Raw genomic sequence first — 15,455 nt, forward strand, 5'->3', positions numbered from 1 at the left:
TTAACCAGAACTCATGAATAGCTTTCATCAGATCTTCTACTCACTTTGAATAGCATGTCGTCTTCACTACCGTGCCACCATCAGCTAAGCCCCACATGGCAACAACATGAGAACCCGTCATTGTGAAGTCAACAAGTGTTTGACCCTTGACATCGTCCAGCGTGGTCACATGATACAGACGGCACTGCCCATCCTGCCACTGCTGCTCCAAGATCAGGAACTAAGAGAAGAGACAAGATATGATATGAACTGGGGGGCGTTTCACAAAACTTGTCATCAGTGACTAATTACAGTTTTTGTTATAAGCTACTGATTGTCATTATCATCATTACTATTATTATCATTATAATCATCATCATCATCACTATTATCATCATCATCACGTTTATTTTTATTATCATTAGTACAAGTAGAGGTAGCAGTAGAAGTAGTAGTAGTAGTAGTAGTAGTAGTAGTGGTAATAGTAGTAGTAGTAGTAGTACAAGTAGTACAAGTAGAGGTACATGTAGCAGTAGAAGTAGAAGTAGAAGTAGAAGTAATAAAAGTGGTAGCAGAAGTAACAGCTGTAGTAGTAGTAGTAGTAGTAGTGGTAGTGGTAGTAGTAGTAGTAGTAGTAGTAGTGGTAATAGTAGTAGTAGTAGTAGTAGTAGTAGTAGTAGTAGTAGTGGTAATAGTAGTAGTAGTAGTAGTAGCAGCAGCAGTAGTAGTAGTAGTAGTAGTAGTAGTAGTAGTAGTACAAGTAGTACAAGTAGAGGTAGCAGTAGAAGTAGAAGTAGAAGTAGAAGTAGAAGAACTAGCAGTAGAAGTAGAAGTAGAAGTAGCAGTAGAAGTAGAAGTAATAAAAGTAATAAAAGTGGTAGCAGAAGTAACAGCTGTAGTAGTAGTAGTGGTAGTAGTAGTAGTAGTAGTAGTAGTAGTAGTATTAATAGTAGTAGTAGTATCAGTAGCAGCAGTAGTATTAAATTCACTTACCAGTGAAAGTTGTGAGATGGTTAAGTAGATGCCGAGGGTCAGACTAGAGGGCGTTGAACCCTGGATCACGCGGATCTCGTGACGGAGGATCGGCTGCTCGTCCAATCCCATCATGCCCTCTGGCAGGAAGCTGGTCAGGTCACTGGTGATCAGGCAGTTCAAGGTCTAAAGAAAAGTGAACAAAAAAAGAAATATTTAAAAATAGAACATATCTGCATTCATTGAAAAATCAAATACCAAACAATCAAACAAGAATAATAGTATATTTGATTGATTTACATAAGAAATGTGACAACTGATATACAAAAGAAAACAGCTGTACCCATCAAGACATAAAGAAAAGGTCTATTTAAAGGCCGAATTGGAACTAATATTACCTTGCACGACCAGATCCTTAGCTTGTGGTCTCTAGATACACTGAAAGCCATCATGTCCTGGCCTAGGGGTCGAACAGCCACACTCTGGGCCAGATACATCGCATCTTGGCCTCTCCTGGCAACACAAAAAGAGATATCAAACATAATAGTATAACATGCACTGAGATGATCTGTTTATTATTACTACTACTATTAGGCCTTTCAAAAAATGATGCTGCATTGCCCTTTAGCAGCCAAAACATCGTTCGGTCGGTCAGAATTTTGTTTTTCCTCCGTCTTTGGGCTGATATTTCTCAGTTTTGATTGCTTAGTATTTTTTTGTCTGAAAAACGGTTTAAAAAAAAAAAAAATTAAAAAGATTTTGGGGTCGGTCTTGAAGGGCAACACAAAATCTTTTTTTTTAGGCCTTATTATTGTCATCACTAACATCCTCATCACCAACATCATCATCTTCATCATCATCTTTATCATCATCATCTTCATCATCATCATCATCTTCATCATCATCATCATCATCTTCATCAACATCATCATTTTCATCATCATCATCATCACCATCATCATCTTCATCATCATCACCATCCCCATCACCATCACCATCATCGTCGTCATCATCATCATCATCATCACCATCACCATCACCATCACCATCATCATCATCATCATCACCATCATCACCACCACCACCATCTTCATCTTCATCTTCATCATCGTCTCTACAGTTCAGAGTCTGTAGTCCCACAATCTCATTTTGGCATTTGCTTGTCATAGAAGGAAAAAAGAAAAAGAGTACAAATAGCAATACCTGATGGCGACTGGGACGAGACCAGTCCACAACCTTTCCATGATAGAGGACTCTTTGACTTCATTCTGTGTTGTAATACCTACAGATATGATAACTTATTATTATTATTGGTAGTATTATTATTATTATTACAGAAAAATTACAGAAAATGACAATTACATAAATACATGTAAATTATACAAACTGCAAAATGTGTTTTCAAGGCCTTTCTGAAGATAATGACTGATGAATTTTGCGTGGTAGATCATTCCAGTATTTTAAAGCAGATATTGTTAATGTCCCATCACTGATCTCAATGCCCTGTATTTAGATTCAAACAGGAATCTAAATATTGTGGAACTTTATTTTTGAGTATTTTGTACACAAGCAAGAGTATTTTAAAAATTATTCTTTGTTTCAAAGGAAGCCGGTGTAATGATCTCAAGAGTGGCTGAAATGGATGGATAAATGAAACTTAACACGTGGAGGAGGCAGATTATGAAGAAGAAGAAAGAAGAAGAAGAAGAAGAAGAAGAAGAAGAAGAAGAAGAAGAAGAAGAAGAAGAAGAAGAAGAAGAAGAAGAAGAAGAAGAAGAAGAAGAAGAAGAAGAAGAAGAAGAAGAAGAAGAAGAAGAAGAAGAAGAAGAGAAGAAGAAGAAGAAGAAGAAGAAGAAGAAGAAGAAGAAGAAGAAGAAGAAGAAGAAGAAGAAGAAGAAGAAGAAGAAGAAGAAGAAGAAGAAGAAGAAGAAGAAGAAGAAGAAGAAGAAGAAGAAGAAGAAGAAGAAGAAGAAGAAGAAGAAGAAGAAGAAGAAGAAGAAGAAGAAGAAGAAGAAGAAGAAGAAGAAGAAGAAGAAGAAGAAGAAGAAGAGAAGAAGAAGAAGAAGAAGAAAGAAGAAGAAGAAGAAGAAGAAGAAGAAGAAGAAGAAGAAGAAGAAGAAGAAGAAGAGAAGAAGAAGAAGAAGAAGAAGAAGAAGAAGAAGAAGAAGAAGAAGAAGAAGAAGAAGAAGAAGAAGAAGAAGAAGAAGAAGAAGAAGAAGAAGAAGAAGAAGAAGAAGAAGAAGAAGAAGAAGAAGAAGAAGAAGAGAAGAAGAAGAAGAAGAAGAAGAAGAAGAAGAAGAAGAAGAGAAGAAGAAGAAGAAGAAGAAGAAGAAGAAGAAGAAGAAGATGATGATGTTGTTTACCTCTCAAGCCAAGCGGGGCCATCTTGACCAAGACCAGGCTACCGCTGCGTACCGAGAGAGCGAACCAGGCCTCTCCATCCCCGGTCATCCATGACCCGCATGCCTGGAACTCATAGGTCTGAGCTCCGCCTTGTACGATCTCATGGATGTTAGACGCATCCCGGAAGTTCGTCACGGAGGCGTCGGCAAAGATGGAGGTTAGATCAAAGCTTGTGAACTGGTTGTTGGAATCCTGATAATGAAAATATTAGTAACAACATTATTGCTCTGGGAGACGTGACACAAACGTTTATTTTATTATTATGTAAATTTTATTTAATTTCCAAGAACATTTCCATAAAAGTATAAAACAAGAATAAAGTACAGTTTCTCAGCAAGACATGGGCATCGCCATTTTTTTTTTAAATTGCATGACGTACTATGCGAAGTCGTTACTAAATGTATTCAAATTTATGAATTCTTACTTCCCAGGTGTTTGTGGTGTTGAAGCATTTCATTCACCGAGTACTCCAATTGCCATAACGCAAATTGCATAAATAAGTTGGTGCTGTTCTGGGGTGAAGGTTTCACATTTCTGAATAAATGAGTTACAATTGTTACCCTATTATAAATTTTTCACCAAATATAATTTTTACCTTCTCGGCTACGATTTTCCCTCATTGAAAAGTAAAGGTTGTGTTGTTGAATTAAAAAGTCTTAAAATTATCTTAAAATTAAAAACATGTACGACTCCGCCTGGTACGTCACATTTTCAATAAAATGGCTGCACCCATGTTAAGCCAGAGACTAAGTAGAATTCTCATATTTCAAACTTAAGTATTGAATTGAACACAGACCGGACCCTAGTAGAAAATAGAAAATTTAGATGTATTTGTTCTTACTTGAGGTAAATGATATTTTGTTGAGCTTACCTGTCTATTCAATTTGTTGGGATGGGGGAATGGGAGACGATGAACCGATGTGAACGTAGCGATCAGAACCACGACGTGTGAATGGGTCTCGTGGATTGACACCCTTGGAATGATGGGCGAGCCCTGGAAGTTGAGACGCAGGGCGTTGCCATGGAGATTGTGATTGAGAGAGCTCTCCACCAGTTCTACACGATTCTGAGAAGTGCGCCTGACGGGAAGAAGAACAAGATACATTTCTAGATTATGGCATCTTTATAGTGTAACAATCAAGGGATAAAGGAGTATAGCTTAATTCTCCTATCTCTCTCTCTCTCTCTCTCTGTCCGTTTCTCTCTCTCTCTCTGTCTGTATCTCGCTCTTTGTCTCTCTCTCTTTGTCTCTCTCTTTATCTCTCATCATTGACGTATTCAAGCAACCTTACCAGTAGATAAACTTGTTAGCGGCTCTCTCCCTACCCCCTCCCTCCCTCCCTCCCCATCTCCCTCTCTCCCTCTCACATATTCAAGCGTCCTTACCAGTAGATGAACCTGTTAGCGGTCGCACTGTTGACCTTGTGACTGTCCTTGTAGGCGAATCCCCCTGCGCTATCCGCGACATTGACATCTTGAAGGACACCTTGTGTTCCACCTGCATGACCGAAAATAGAGGCATTGTTAACACGGTACTGTCAGAGTTTGAGTCATGTCATGAGAATGGTGCACAAAATATTAAGGCAAGTGTCCATGGGGGTGTTCCACAAAGAATAATGTAAGACTCACACAAGACAGAACTAGTCTGACACGATTGTTGACTTGAGCTGCACTGCTATATGTTAATACATCTTCAAAATGGCTGCCAAGATGGCTGACATGCAGTCCATGAAACAATAACAACCAATCACAAGATTGTACATGAAGTAAGTAACAAATAGAAAGCCTGAGGAAAGATAGAGTGCCATGTGCCTATAGTGTGCTGGGTTCAACCCAATTCAAATCCTCACTTAAAACCTCTCTCCTAAGTCTCCAACATAAAAGTAGCAGAGCTCTAAATCAGTATAACTCACTCAGTTCATGTCCAGTGCAGGTCTGCATGTGTTTTATTATAGCCTGCCATGCACCATCATATTGAACATTCTTAAGCAAAGTATATTCAAATGAAATACATCATCAACCAATAGCAAAATAGGATTTGAGAGTAAGACTGAATATTCATAAGGAAAATGAGAAGAGAACCAATGATAAGTAAAAAGTGGAAATACCTAAAGCATTCACACAAGATTCATGAATAAAGAATGAGAAGAGAACAAAGAAACATACCACCAGGTGAGATGGAAGACTTGGTATGTAGAGGAGATGAATGGAGGAAGGAATTGGGTCAAGTAATAGACCATTTTCGAAATGTAACCAAATTTAATGCATAAGTCTTTGTGAGGAGCCTCAATACATACTATTTCATTCACCTGAAAAGAATAATGGTATTTCAATAGACAGAATTCAAATTGCATACATTAGTTGGTGTCAGGTTGGACAAACATTATGGCTTGACCTACCTGCACTATAGCAACACTTAATATATGCAGTTTGCATTCTGACTTTTGAAATACTATTATTCTTATCAGGTGAATTAAATAACTTGTATTGAGGCACTTCACAAAGACTTATGCATTAAATTTGGTTACATTACGAAAATGGCCTATTGAAATAAATTATTATGTAAGTGAATAAGCAAATGATGTGAAATGAATATGTATAGAGGGAAGAGACTAGAGAAACAAATACAAGTATGGAATGAGTCAATATTTTAGAATTCCGAGATGACGCCCGTTTGGAAATATGGAGGTTAATCTGCTCTTTCATATGACACCTCATTTATTGAGTATTACCTTCAGGATCACAAGAAATAAAGGTTTGAATCTCAATGCGGTAATAAAAACATTGACCAATTTTGCATGATCCTGCAACATCGGGTGCGCGATCAGACACCCTACAACATGTAAACAGCAATCCACTAACCTGGGACCAGGGGAGTGTTTCACAAAGACTAAGGAGCATAAATAGTTGGAAGAACCTTCCTGAAATTGCCATTACTGCCTCATCAATCAATAAGTTCAAGTCAGAACTTTAAAATCATTGGAAGCACCATCCGCTGAAATACCACCCATACCAACGCGAATCCAATGCAGTAAAGATGGGCACATAAGCTGAAGCTTCAAGCCTCAACACCAAAGTAAATCAAAGTAAGTAGGCCTAAGTAAAGATCGACTTTAAGCTGGAATATAGCAGGCCAAATGTGTAAAAGTAGAAATAGTCTAGAGTAAAGGAGCCGGTAATCGGCCAGCTCCCGTTTTCGGCCGATTGGTTGGATACAAGGTAAAATCACTCTAAAATACATCGCATAATAGCATAACACATATCCCACACATACCATACCATGCCAGTGTCACTGAAGAACCACATTTGCAATGAAAAATATATCCTAAAATATCACATTTTAGCGATGTAATCGGCGGTCCCGCTACCCGAATCTGAAAAATCGAGTATTTTACGCGTGTCTGTAAGAAATATGGGTACCATAAAATGAGCTTTATTTCAAGTATTTTTCAGATTTAGAGCCCGATTTTGTGCTAGTCGCAAGCTCAAAAGTATCTCATCGCATGTATTAAATCAATGCAGCCGCACACCGCAACGCACACACGATATGTCTGTCTAATTCAGATTCCAACTTCCGATCACCGCTGTGCCTGTCTTCGGCCAGGCGAGCACTCGGGAGCTCCGGCGTGGGATACCTGCTCCGCCCGCTTGTGCTGTACATCAGCGCGGAAACGCACGGCGCGCGCGCGAGCACTTTGTATTGACTTTGTACATGCGGCCGTAAACTGAAACGCTCGGCCGATAACTGGCTCCAAAACAGTGAAAATTGAAATGAATATTGTCATGGCAATTCGTGATTTTTTTCTGGGATTCTTTTTTTGTTTAAATAATAATAATATTTGCTTCATGATTTGAACAAAAAATGATAATAAATAGGAAGTAAAGGGTCCTAAAAAAAGGATTTTGTCTTAAAGCCCAAGTCCACTCCAAAAATAACTTAGTTTCAATAGAACCAGAAAAATCAGATAAACCAATCAAAAAAAAGATTGAGCAAAATCGGATAACTAATAAGAAAGTTATGAATTTTTAATGACATAACAAACTTTGAAAATCACTACACAAATTGGCAACTCACTCATGAGTCTGTGACGTATGGTCCTCACTATCCACTAATTATTTTCTTTATATTGATACTATAAATTTCCTATTTTCACCCTAAGAATCTTATTTCTTCACACCAGCATCCAAGTTAGATTGTTAGTAACATTTTGTTTGTGTGGATGCACAAATAAAGAGTAATTTATGTCCAATTAAATCATGAAATATTGAATTTTGATAAACTATTTATATAAAAATCAATAATTATGAAATACGATATTCAGAAAAGAGTATCAATTCTTCAAAATTCATAAAAGTTTTTGGGAAATGTCATGCACGCAATATGGTACAAATCATATAACCTGGGCAAAGGCATGGGGAAATCAAGTTTTGGGGGATAAAAAGGGAAATTAATGGGAATAAACTATATATAAAGCAATTGATAAGTTGTGAGGACATGACGTCACAAACTGATAACCATCTTGGCAATTTGTGTTGTAAATCTCATTGTTCCATAGTTTTACATACTTTTTCAAAAATTCATAACTTTCTTATTAGTTATCCGATTTTGCTCAAACTTTTTTTGATTGGTTTGTCTGATTTTTCTGCTTTTAGTGAGAGTAAGTTATTTTTCGAGTGGACTTGTCCTTTAAGTGGCCGAAAACGGGCTCCTTTACTCTATGTGCGGTTTTTGCGAATTTTAGAACTTTCAAAAATGTAAGCATGACTTCTTGTGCGTGTTTTGAACAGAGTTTATTGCGTGCAACGCGAATTTCACGACCACTACCAGCGAATATGTTTAGGGGTCGCTCAGCTCGAAAATTTATTCACACAAAATTAACAGCGTTTACAGTATCGGTTACACATAAATTACAGAGTTAGTTCAGAATCAGATTTTCTGTCAGATGTGTTTTCGAATTTTGGAGTCAATTTTGTGAACATATTTTTCAAAGAATTTGCCTACTTAAGATCTAGCTTCCTTCCATCTTGGTGAATCATTGGTTAACCTATACCTTGGATAATATACCTTGGAAGTAGGCATTTAAAGTTAAAAACTTATTTGCCTCTCGTTGACATTCAGATGAAGAATCCATATTTTGGCACATGTTTAGTGGCGCTATACAGCAATTGACGAACATGGACAAGCGAAGGACTCCTCTGGGTCAAATTGATCTTTTCTTCACGACCAAAACTTCAACAAATTGGATTTAAAGCTGTTTAGTGACTTGCTCTCCACAACTACAGAGGAGAGGTTGTTCCATTCATTGATACTTCTCTGTGAAAATGATCCATGTCTAAGCTTTGAGTAGACTTTCTTCTTAACGATCTTGTATCGATGGCCACGGGTTCTATTATCAGTAGGGTGTCTGATCGCGCACCCAATGTTGTGTGCTAAAACCCTTCCCATAGAGATTGTACGCTTCCCTATGTGGTCTACGTGCATTGCGCGACCATCCAAAATTGGTCAATGATTTTATGAAAAAATTTGAAATTCAAACCTTTATAACAAATGATCCTGAAGGTGAAACTCAATAAATGAGGTGTCATATGAAAGAGCAGGTTTTTCTCCATATTCCCCATAGGGGGCCACCCCCAGAATTCTAAAAATATCTTGGTCAAAACAGCGATTGAAATGTTGTTTGCATCCTAGCTCCAAAATTTGCCACTTTCCTGAGCTGTGCCCCCGCGGCTTAAGCAGGGCTAGACGTAAGAATAATATCCAGATGCTTTTTTTTTTCGCTAGCCCCAAGGGATCATTTGTTATAACAGTTTGAAAATACCCTTCCCACATTTTTGGAATCAGCTAATTAGGGAGGCGTGAGCTCCGCTCAGTCCAAACCATGGTTACATCGTAACATGTGCGCTTATAGTGAATGAAAGTATGGGTGGCCGATTCTCGCCATAGAACCCGGAAGTGAATACACGTTGTAGTCAATGGCAGTATTGCGGAGATTGTCTCCGCGATATTGCCATTGACTACAACGTGTATTCACTTCCGGGTTCTATAGCGGGAACGGCCACCCATACTAGTCAATGGCACATATCGCGGAGACAGCGTGGCTCAAGCTTGCAAGTCGCGCATTGGCTGAGCAACTTGCGTACGATATGCATACGCTTGCATATCGCGCGATACAGCTGTTTGGCTAAATTTAGCAAAACAACATAACTCTGCGTGTACGTCTTTTTCGTCGATTCTGATCAAAATGCTATGAATATTTCAGCATTTTGAAGGGGCTGTATCTTTTGATAGAAACATCGGCGAGACTTGAAATTTGAAATGTATTATTCTGATTACATTTTTAATTCAAATATCAAACAAAAATGGTGAAAAACGATCCCAAATTGAAAATTGAAAAATCGTTCAGACACCCTATTATCAGTTGGATGGTCAAAGAAGTGTGCTAGATCTAGTTCATCTAGGCCATGCATTATTTTGTATATCTGTATCATGTCTGCTCTATGGCGTCTGTAGGCAAGAGATGGTAAGTTGAGATGTTTTAGTCTCTTCTCGTAGCTCAAGTGTCGTAGCATGTGTATTTGGCGTCAGTTTGGCGTGTTGCTCTACGCTGTACCTTTTCTATTTTCGTGCTGTCTTTTTTCAATACAGGATGCCACACCGTTGAGCAATACTCGAGTCTTGGTCTTATAATTGATTTGTATAGATGTATAAAGCCCGTTTTGTCCGTTTTAACCTACGACAATCTGGTCGATTTGTTGTGGTGGGGTATTCTGAAGTCGCTCCGATCTGCATTTGTGACACAAGTTGAAAATTTAATTCAACCTAACACCAATTTGTATACGTGGGACAACGAAATGAGTTTTGCATGTAAGTTGTATTGTGTGCGTCCGACAGCAAAATACCCAAATTCGTGTAAGTTTCACGCACTTTGATTACTCTCGTTAATATAAACCTTAAATGAAATATAGAGAAATTACTTCACATACCTGAATTTATTGTGAGATCTTTCCAACGATGTGTTTCCCCTCTCAAAATAAGAACCTCGTGAAAGGATGTGGACAGCGCCATATTGGATTTCGCGCCTTCATAGGCTTTCATTTCAGACTTTCATTTCAGACTAGTTTTTGGTCATAGTTGATGTTGTTGGTTGATTGATTGATTGATTGATTTTTATTCGACAAGCTTCCAGCATACAACAATATACAATAATAACAGATCAAAAATAAGTCAGCTTGATCAGGATAACCCACGAAAGCTCGAGAGCTTATTTCCAGTGGGGTCCCTTACAGAAATGTATAAAAATTAATAAGTTAAAATAGTAATATTTACAGACAGATAAGAAAATTAAAAGAACTACATATTAAAGGTAATAATAATAATAACAACAACATTAATCTGATGATAGAAATGATATAAAGTACAAGAAGAAAAAAAAGAAGAAGGAGAAGAAGAAAAAGAGGAGAAGGAAGTAGAGGAAAATAATGATGAATTTGTAGAATTTCTATAATGTACGAAAACATTCATAAGCAGGCGCGTACGCAGGGGGGTGTTTGGGGGGGGGGTTAAACACCCCCCCCCCCCCCCCTTTGGTATTTTTATGTGTATAAACCCCCCTTAAAAAAAAAAAAAAAAAAAAAAATCTCATGGCTGACCTAAAGAAGGTGACCTTACCCCCCCCCCCCCCCCCCCCCCCCCCCCCCCCCCAACGGAGCAAAATGTCAAATTTTCAAATTTCGAGACCGAAAAAAAAAAAGTGTCCCCTGTATAACAACTCTTGGCCGTTAGTCGTAATGTACATCGTTTTTTCGGTTGGTAGTCGTTCTGAATTCGGTCACATCGGTGATTGAGATATTACAGGCTGACGTATTTGGAAACACTCAATTAAAGCGAACCAACTCATCGATTCTGAAAATGTAACCTTATTAAATCCAATAAAGTTGTCACGACAACCGCAATTATGCCTGACACAAAAACTTATTCATTTACACCCGTAATTGCATGTTCGAGGGGTTTAATTTGGGATGATTAAAAATGCATTCATCCATGACTCTTTTTAAAACTCAACAAATATAAATGACGACCCTTTCTTACCGAGGACGTTCACATGAGCCATTTTGAGGCGAGAATTTCACATAATAATTAATAATTATTAATAATTACAGTGCTTATATAGCGCCTAACACTTACTTTGTCAGAAGTCTCTAAGCGCTCCACAATAATGCAGCATAATTACCCTGGCTTTAGCAGTGCAGCTGTTACGCGCGCTGCGTTTCAAGGAATAAATTCCTACCAGGTACCCATTTACTTCACCTGGGTGGAGTGTGGCAAATGTAGATCAATGTCTTGCCAAATGACATTAGTGCAGCGGCGGGACTCGAACCGCAGACCTTGTGATCGACAGTCCGGCGACGTATCCACTTGACCACAAAACCTCACATGATTGCTCAATTCTACAAAAATAAAAAACAATGCATGCTTTACCATGTACACTGGAAAGGGATGAACACCGCATGTAATTATGTACCATAGATAAATAACCAACACATACAAATACATGCAGATGGACCAATACACAGTAAGTGGTGCATGCCGTGGACAGAAAAATAATCTGCGTTACTTTATTTCGATTGGAATATTGCGAACGACTCTAATTTATACCATTGTGTCGCTACGGCCTATAATTATAGTGACGACACTATAATTTTCCTATGAAAGACCGCGAGAACATGGCAATTAATTGCTCAGAATCTGTTTATAAATTATTAGACAATAATGTGCCCTACCTCGATGTCACAGTAACATTATTTGTCACAAGCTGATGACAAAAATGGTCTCCAAAAGTTTTAACTCCATTTAGTATCATATTTTCAGTTTGGCATTTTTTCCGATAACGCTCATTCCAACATAAAAAGTTGATGACTTTTAATACCAACAATAATCTACAGTCATCTACATCATTGAAATTTCACCCAAGAAGGTTCTGATGGTAATATACGGTAGAAAAAAGGGACATTTTCAGGGGCGGATCTAGCTTTTTACCAGGGGGGGGGTCGACCCAGTGGCGGATCCAAGATTTCCCCAAAATCGTGCCGTTATACCGTTCAATTTGTTTTCTTCTTTTTTCTTCTTCTTTTTTTACCCTCCCCCCCCCCTTTTCACCTCGCCGCCCAAGATGGGGGGGGGGGGGATTAAACCGCCGAACCCCCCCCCCCCCCCCCTACGGAGGAGTATGCGTCAAACCGTATATAACAAAACAATTTCGGATAAGAATTAGGTTTGCGAGTTCTCAAATTTTCTATCACTTGGTTTCACAAATATCTTCAGGAACTAAAACATATGAATACACGTGTTGCCTGTATAATTTTAGTATGGACGTTATACATCAAGTAAACTCAAACAACATTAAAGACATTAATGAATACTGCAACAGAGAGTGACTGGAAGAAATTGTCAAACAGCAAATATTTGTTTACAAAAGAAACATTCGATTAAAAGATCTCTTAAACAAAATCATAATAATTATTTCTTATTATAACCCCCCCCCCCCACACACACACACACACACACACACACATCGACTCTCTCTCTCTCTCTCTCTCCCTCTCTCTCTCTCTCACTCTTCTTTTCCCCTTTTCTCTTTTTTAAAGGCACATTGTCCTACTTGTAGCTACTTGCTCCTTCTAGGCTATATAGAAAACTTCCCCAATCGGTGCCTGTTGGTCCCCCATGATCCTCTTTTTCTTATATTAAATGAGAGCTGAGTTAATGAGATAGCCACCTGTCACAGTGACCTCGCTTGCTCGCTGGGTGGTCTAATCCCTTCTAGCTGAAGCAGTAAAGCCTGCCTTTAAACTTCTTTGTCTCGTCATTAGATTGGGAGCATGTGCCAGTTGTGTATTCGCCGCTGTATCTAGGTGAACCGCTTTTGTTCAGTGAAACTGGGACTAAACGCAGAAAACGAACAAACGTAATTTTCATTAATCTTATAGGAAAGCACATTCAATGCTATGAAAAAACTCTGAAAGGGGCAGCAACATTTAATCATCGGTTGTTAGCCAGTGCAAGAACAGGAATTTTCAACGGCTTGTGCTGACAGCGTTTTGACTAACCGTAACAAAATGGTATGTTTTTGCTATCTGCTTTTTTAAAAGTCGTTTGGAGATTCTATTTCCAGGATAGGTTTGGGTAAATGATATACTTCGAAATGATCATAGCAAGAAATTAAATTTCTATTATATTTTATAAAGGTTTTATGACACACACAAAAAACAGAAGCTCATGTATATAAGCATTCCTATTAGGTGTATATGATAAATTGCTGTTAAAATAGTTGTAACGCATGGATTTGTTCTAATATATAACACTGTATATCATTTTTCTAGTTGACGGTTTGGAGGAATCTGAACAAAAAAAATCAAACTAGGTAGAGAAGGAAGGTAATATCTGGTACACACAATATTGGCCGGATACATCTAGCAAGAGCAATAACTATTCTATTGTAATACAAATCCAATGTTAATCTTTATATCAATTTATTTCTTTATCAAATATAATAGAAATATAAATACAGTGCGTTCTAGAAAAAACAAAACCTAGAATTATCGTTGTTTTATCATAACTTAATCACAATTGTAATTAATAAATGACACATATTTGTAAAGCTTAGATCCTCCTCTTGTATTTGATGCTACTCAGCTGATGCATATTTCACCAATGAGTGATTGAAATAAAATATCACTTTTGTATGTAGGTGTGAACGACCCTATTACAAATATGGAAACGGCTTCCATTCTTTTAGAGCACCCTTTGTTCACTGCAATATGTCTTTTTTATTTCACACTTTGAACCAGCATTTCAAATTAGCGATCATCATCTTCCTACTCCAGCTTCAGTCCCAGAGTAAGTGTATTTAATTTGATATAAGTTACGAAAAACAATCCAATAAACATAATCTTATAAATTTCAAACTTAATCTTAAAATTAAGGTTATATCAGGCGCGGATCCAGGGTGCGAGGGGGCCTGCCCCCCCCCCCTCCCTTGACTAATTTTTTTATTTTTAAATAAAAAATAAGAATAATAAAATAAAAAAAGGAAAAACAATTTGTGGCCAAAACTTTTCCTTTTTTTGCTCAAGGGGGGAGGGGGATTGAGCGGAATATCGGCCGGCGCGATTTTCTAATTTCCGGGGGCAAAAAAAGAAAAAGAAAAATTAATGCTAACTAAGTCAGTTTGTCGGCTTGACAAGGACCTCAGCCACAACGCCAAACACACTCAAAGCTGACTCTCGATCCTTGGCCAGTCGGGATAATGTAGATTAAGGACTTTTAGATGTGCACGACGTGAACGTGGACTGCCCGTGTGACATCCTTTTAAGGCAATGTGACGTCACTTTCGGTGACTTAAAAGGACGTCACATCGCTTTAAATGGATGTCACACGAGCAGTCCAAGTTCACGTCGTGCAAATCTAAAAGTCCCTATTATCGTCCGGTCTGTTATTGGTCGTCCTTGTTTAGGTGACTGGGTTATGTGCATATATTATATACGTGTATAAGGTACATGTTTTAGAATTTTATCATGATTACAATTAACATGCTTCAAACAGATATTCTTGCTGACGGAATATGTCCTTTGATAACACAAGACTTCTGTCCCTATGGTGTCTCTGAACGTACTGGGGACGTAATCAAGTTGGTTCCCAAGTACCTACCACGTGATCATCAGGAATATGACGTCCGAACGCCGAAAGAAGCAAGGGATAAAATAAATCTCTACTGCGCACATCCAGGTATGAAACTTTTCGATTTGTTTGGGAGTTTTTTTGTAGGGGTGTTGGGCATGCTGGATTCTCTATTGTACGAATTGATTGTCGTTCGTTATTTTAGCCCGTGAGAAAGTGTTTAATCAATGATCGTGAAGCAACCGTGGTTTAAAAGTTTTGGTGAAAATAAGCCAATCTGTTTCAAAGAATAATTCTAAAAAACACATGTATTTCCCACTCAAATACGAAGTGAATATTAACACACTGCAGAACTTCATTATATATTTTCTATCATTAACACCAAGTCAAAAGTGTTCCAATTTGAATATATCACTGACATGCA

The 15,455-nt window shown here is 38.0% G+C and overlaps 1 protein-coding gene across 2 annotated transcripts in view; it reads right to left on the reverse strand.

The window, feature by feature from the left end:
- Nucleotides 1–10,443, reverse strand: part of LOC593835 (nuclear pore complex protein Nup160) — a 24,153-nt gene extending 13,710 nt beyond the window's left edge. The window contains exons 1-8 of one of the 2 annotated variants that reach the window (XM_030992756.1): nucleotides 10,339–10,443; nucleotides 4,741–4,852; nucleotides 4,226–4,433; nucleotides 3,315–3,546; nucleotides 2,155–2,233; nucleotides 1,350–1,464; nucleotides 973–1,137; nucleotides 45–220 (exon numbers count right to left, since the gene is read on the reverse strand). In XM_030992756.1, coding sequence (XP_030848616.1) covers nucleotides 45–220; nucleotides 973–1,137; nucleotides 1,350–1,464; nucleotides 2,155–2,233; nucleotides 3,315–3,546; nucleotides 4,226–4,433; nucleotides 4,741–4,852; nucleotides 10,339–10,420 — 1,169 coding nt within the window. In that variant the 5' untranslated portion in view covers nucleotides 10,421–10,443. Of the gene's footprint in view, nucleotides 1–44; nucleotides 221–972; nucleotides 1,138–1,349; nucleotides 1,465–2,154; nucleotides 2,234–3,314; nucleotides 3,547–4,225; nucleotides 4,434–4,740; nucleotides 4,853–5,267; nucleotides 5,323–10,338 lie in introns of those variants that run through there. The other variant, XM_030992757.1, reaches the window with a different exon arrangement.
- Between the last annotated feature and the right edge of the window lie 5,012 nt (nucleotides 10,444–15,455).

The sequence above is a fragment of the Strongylocentrotus purpuratus genome, unplaced genomic scaffold (genome assembly GCF_000002235.5).
Source record: "Strongylocentrotus purpuratus isolate Spur 01 unplaced genomic scaffold, Spur_5.0 spur5_scaffold_20, whole genome shotgun sequence".
Taxonomy (NCBI): Eukaryota; Metazoa; Echinodermata; class Echinoidea; order Camarodonta; family Strongylocentrotidae; genus Strongylocentrotus; species Strongylocentrotus purpuratus.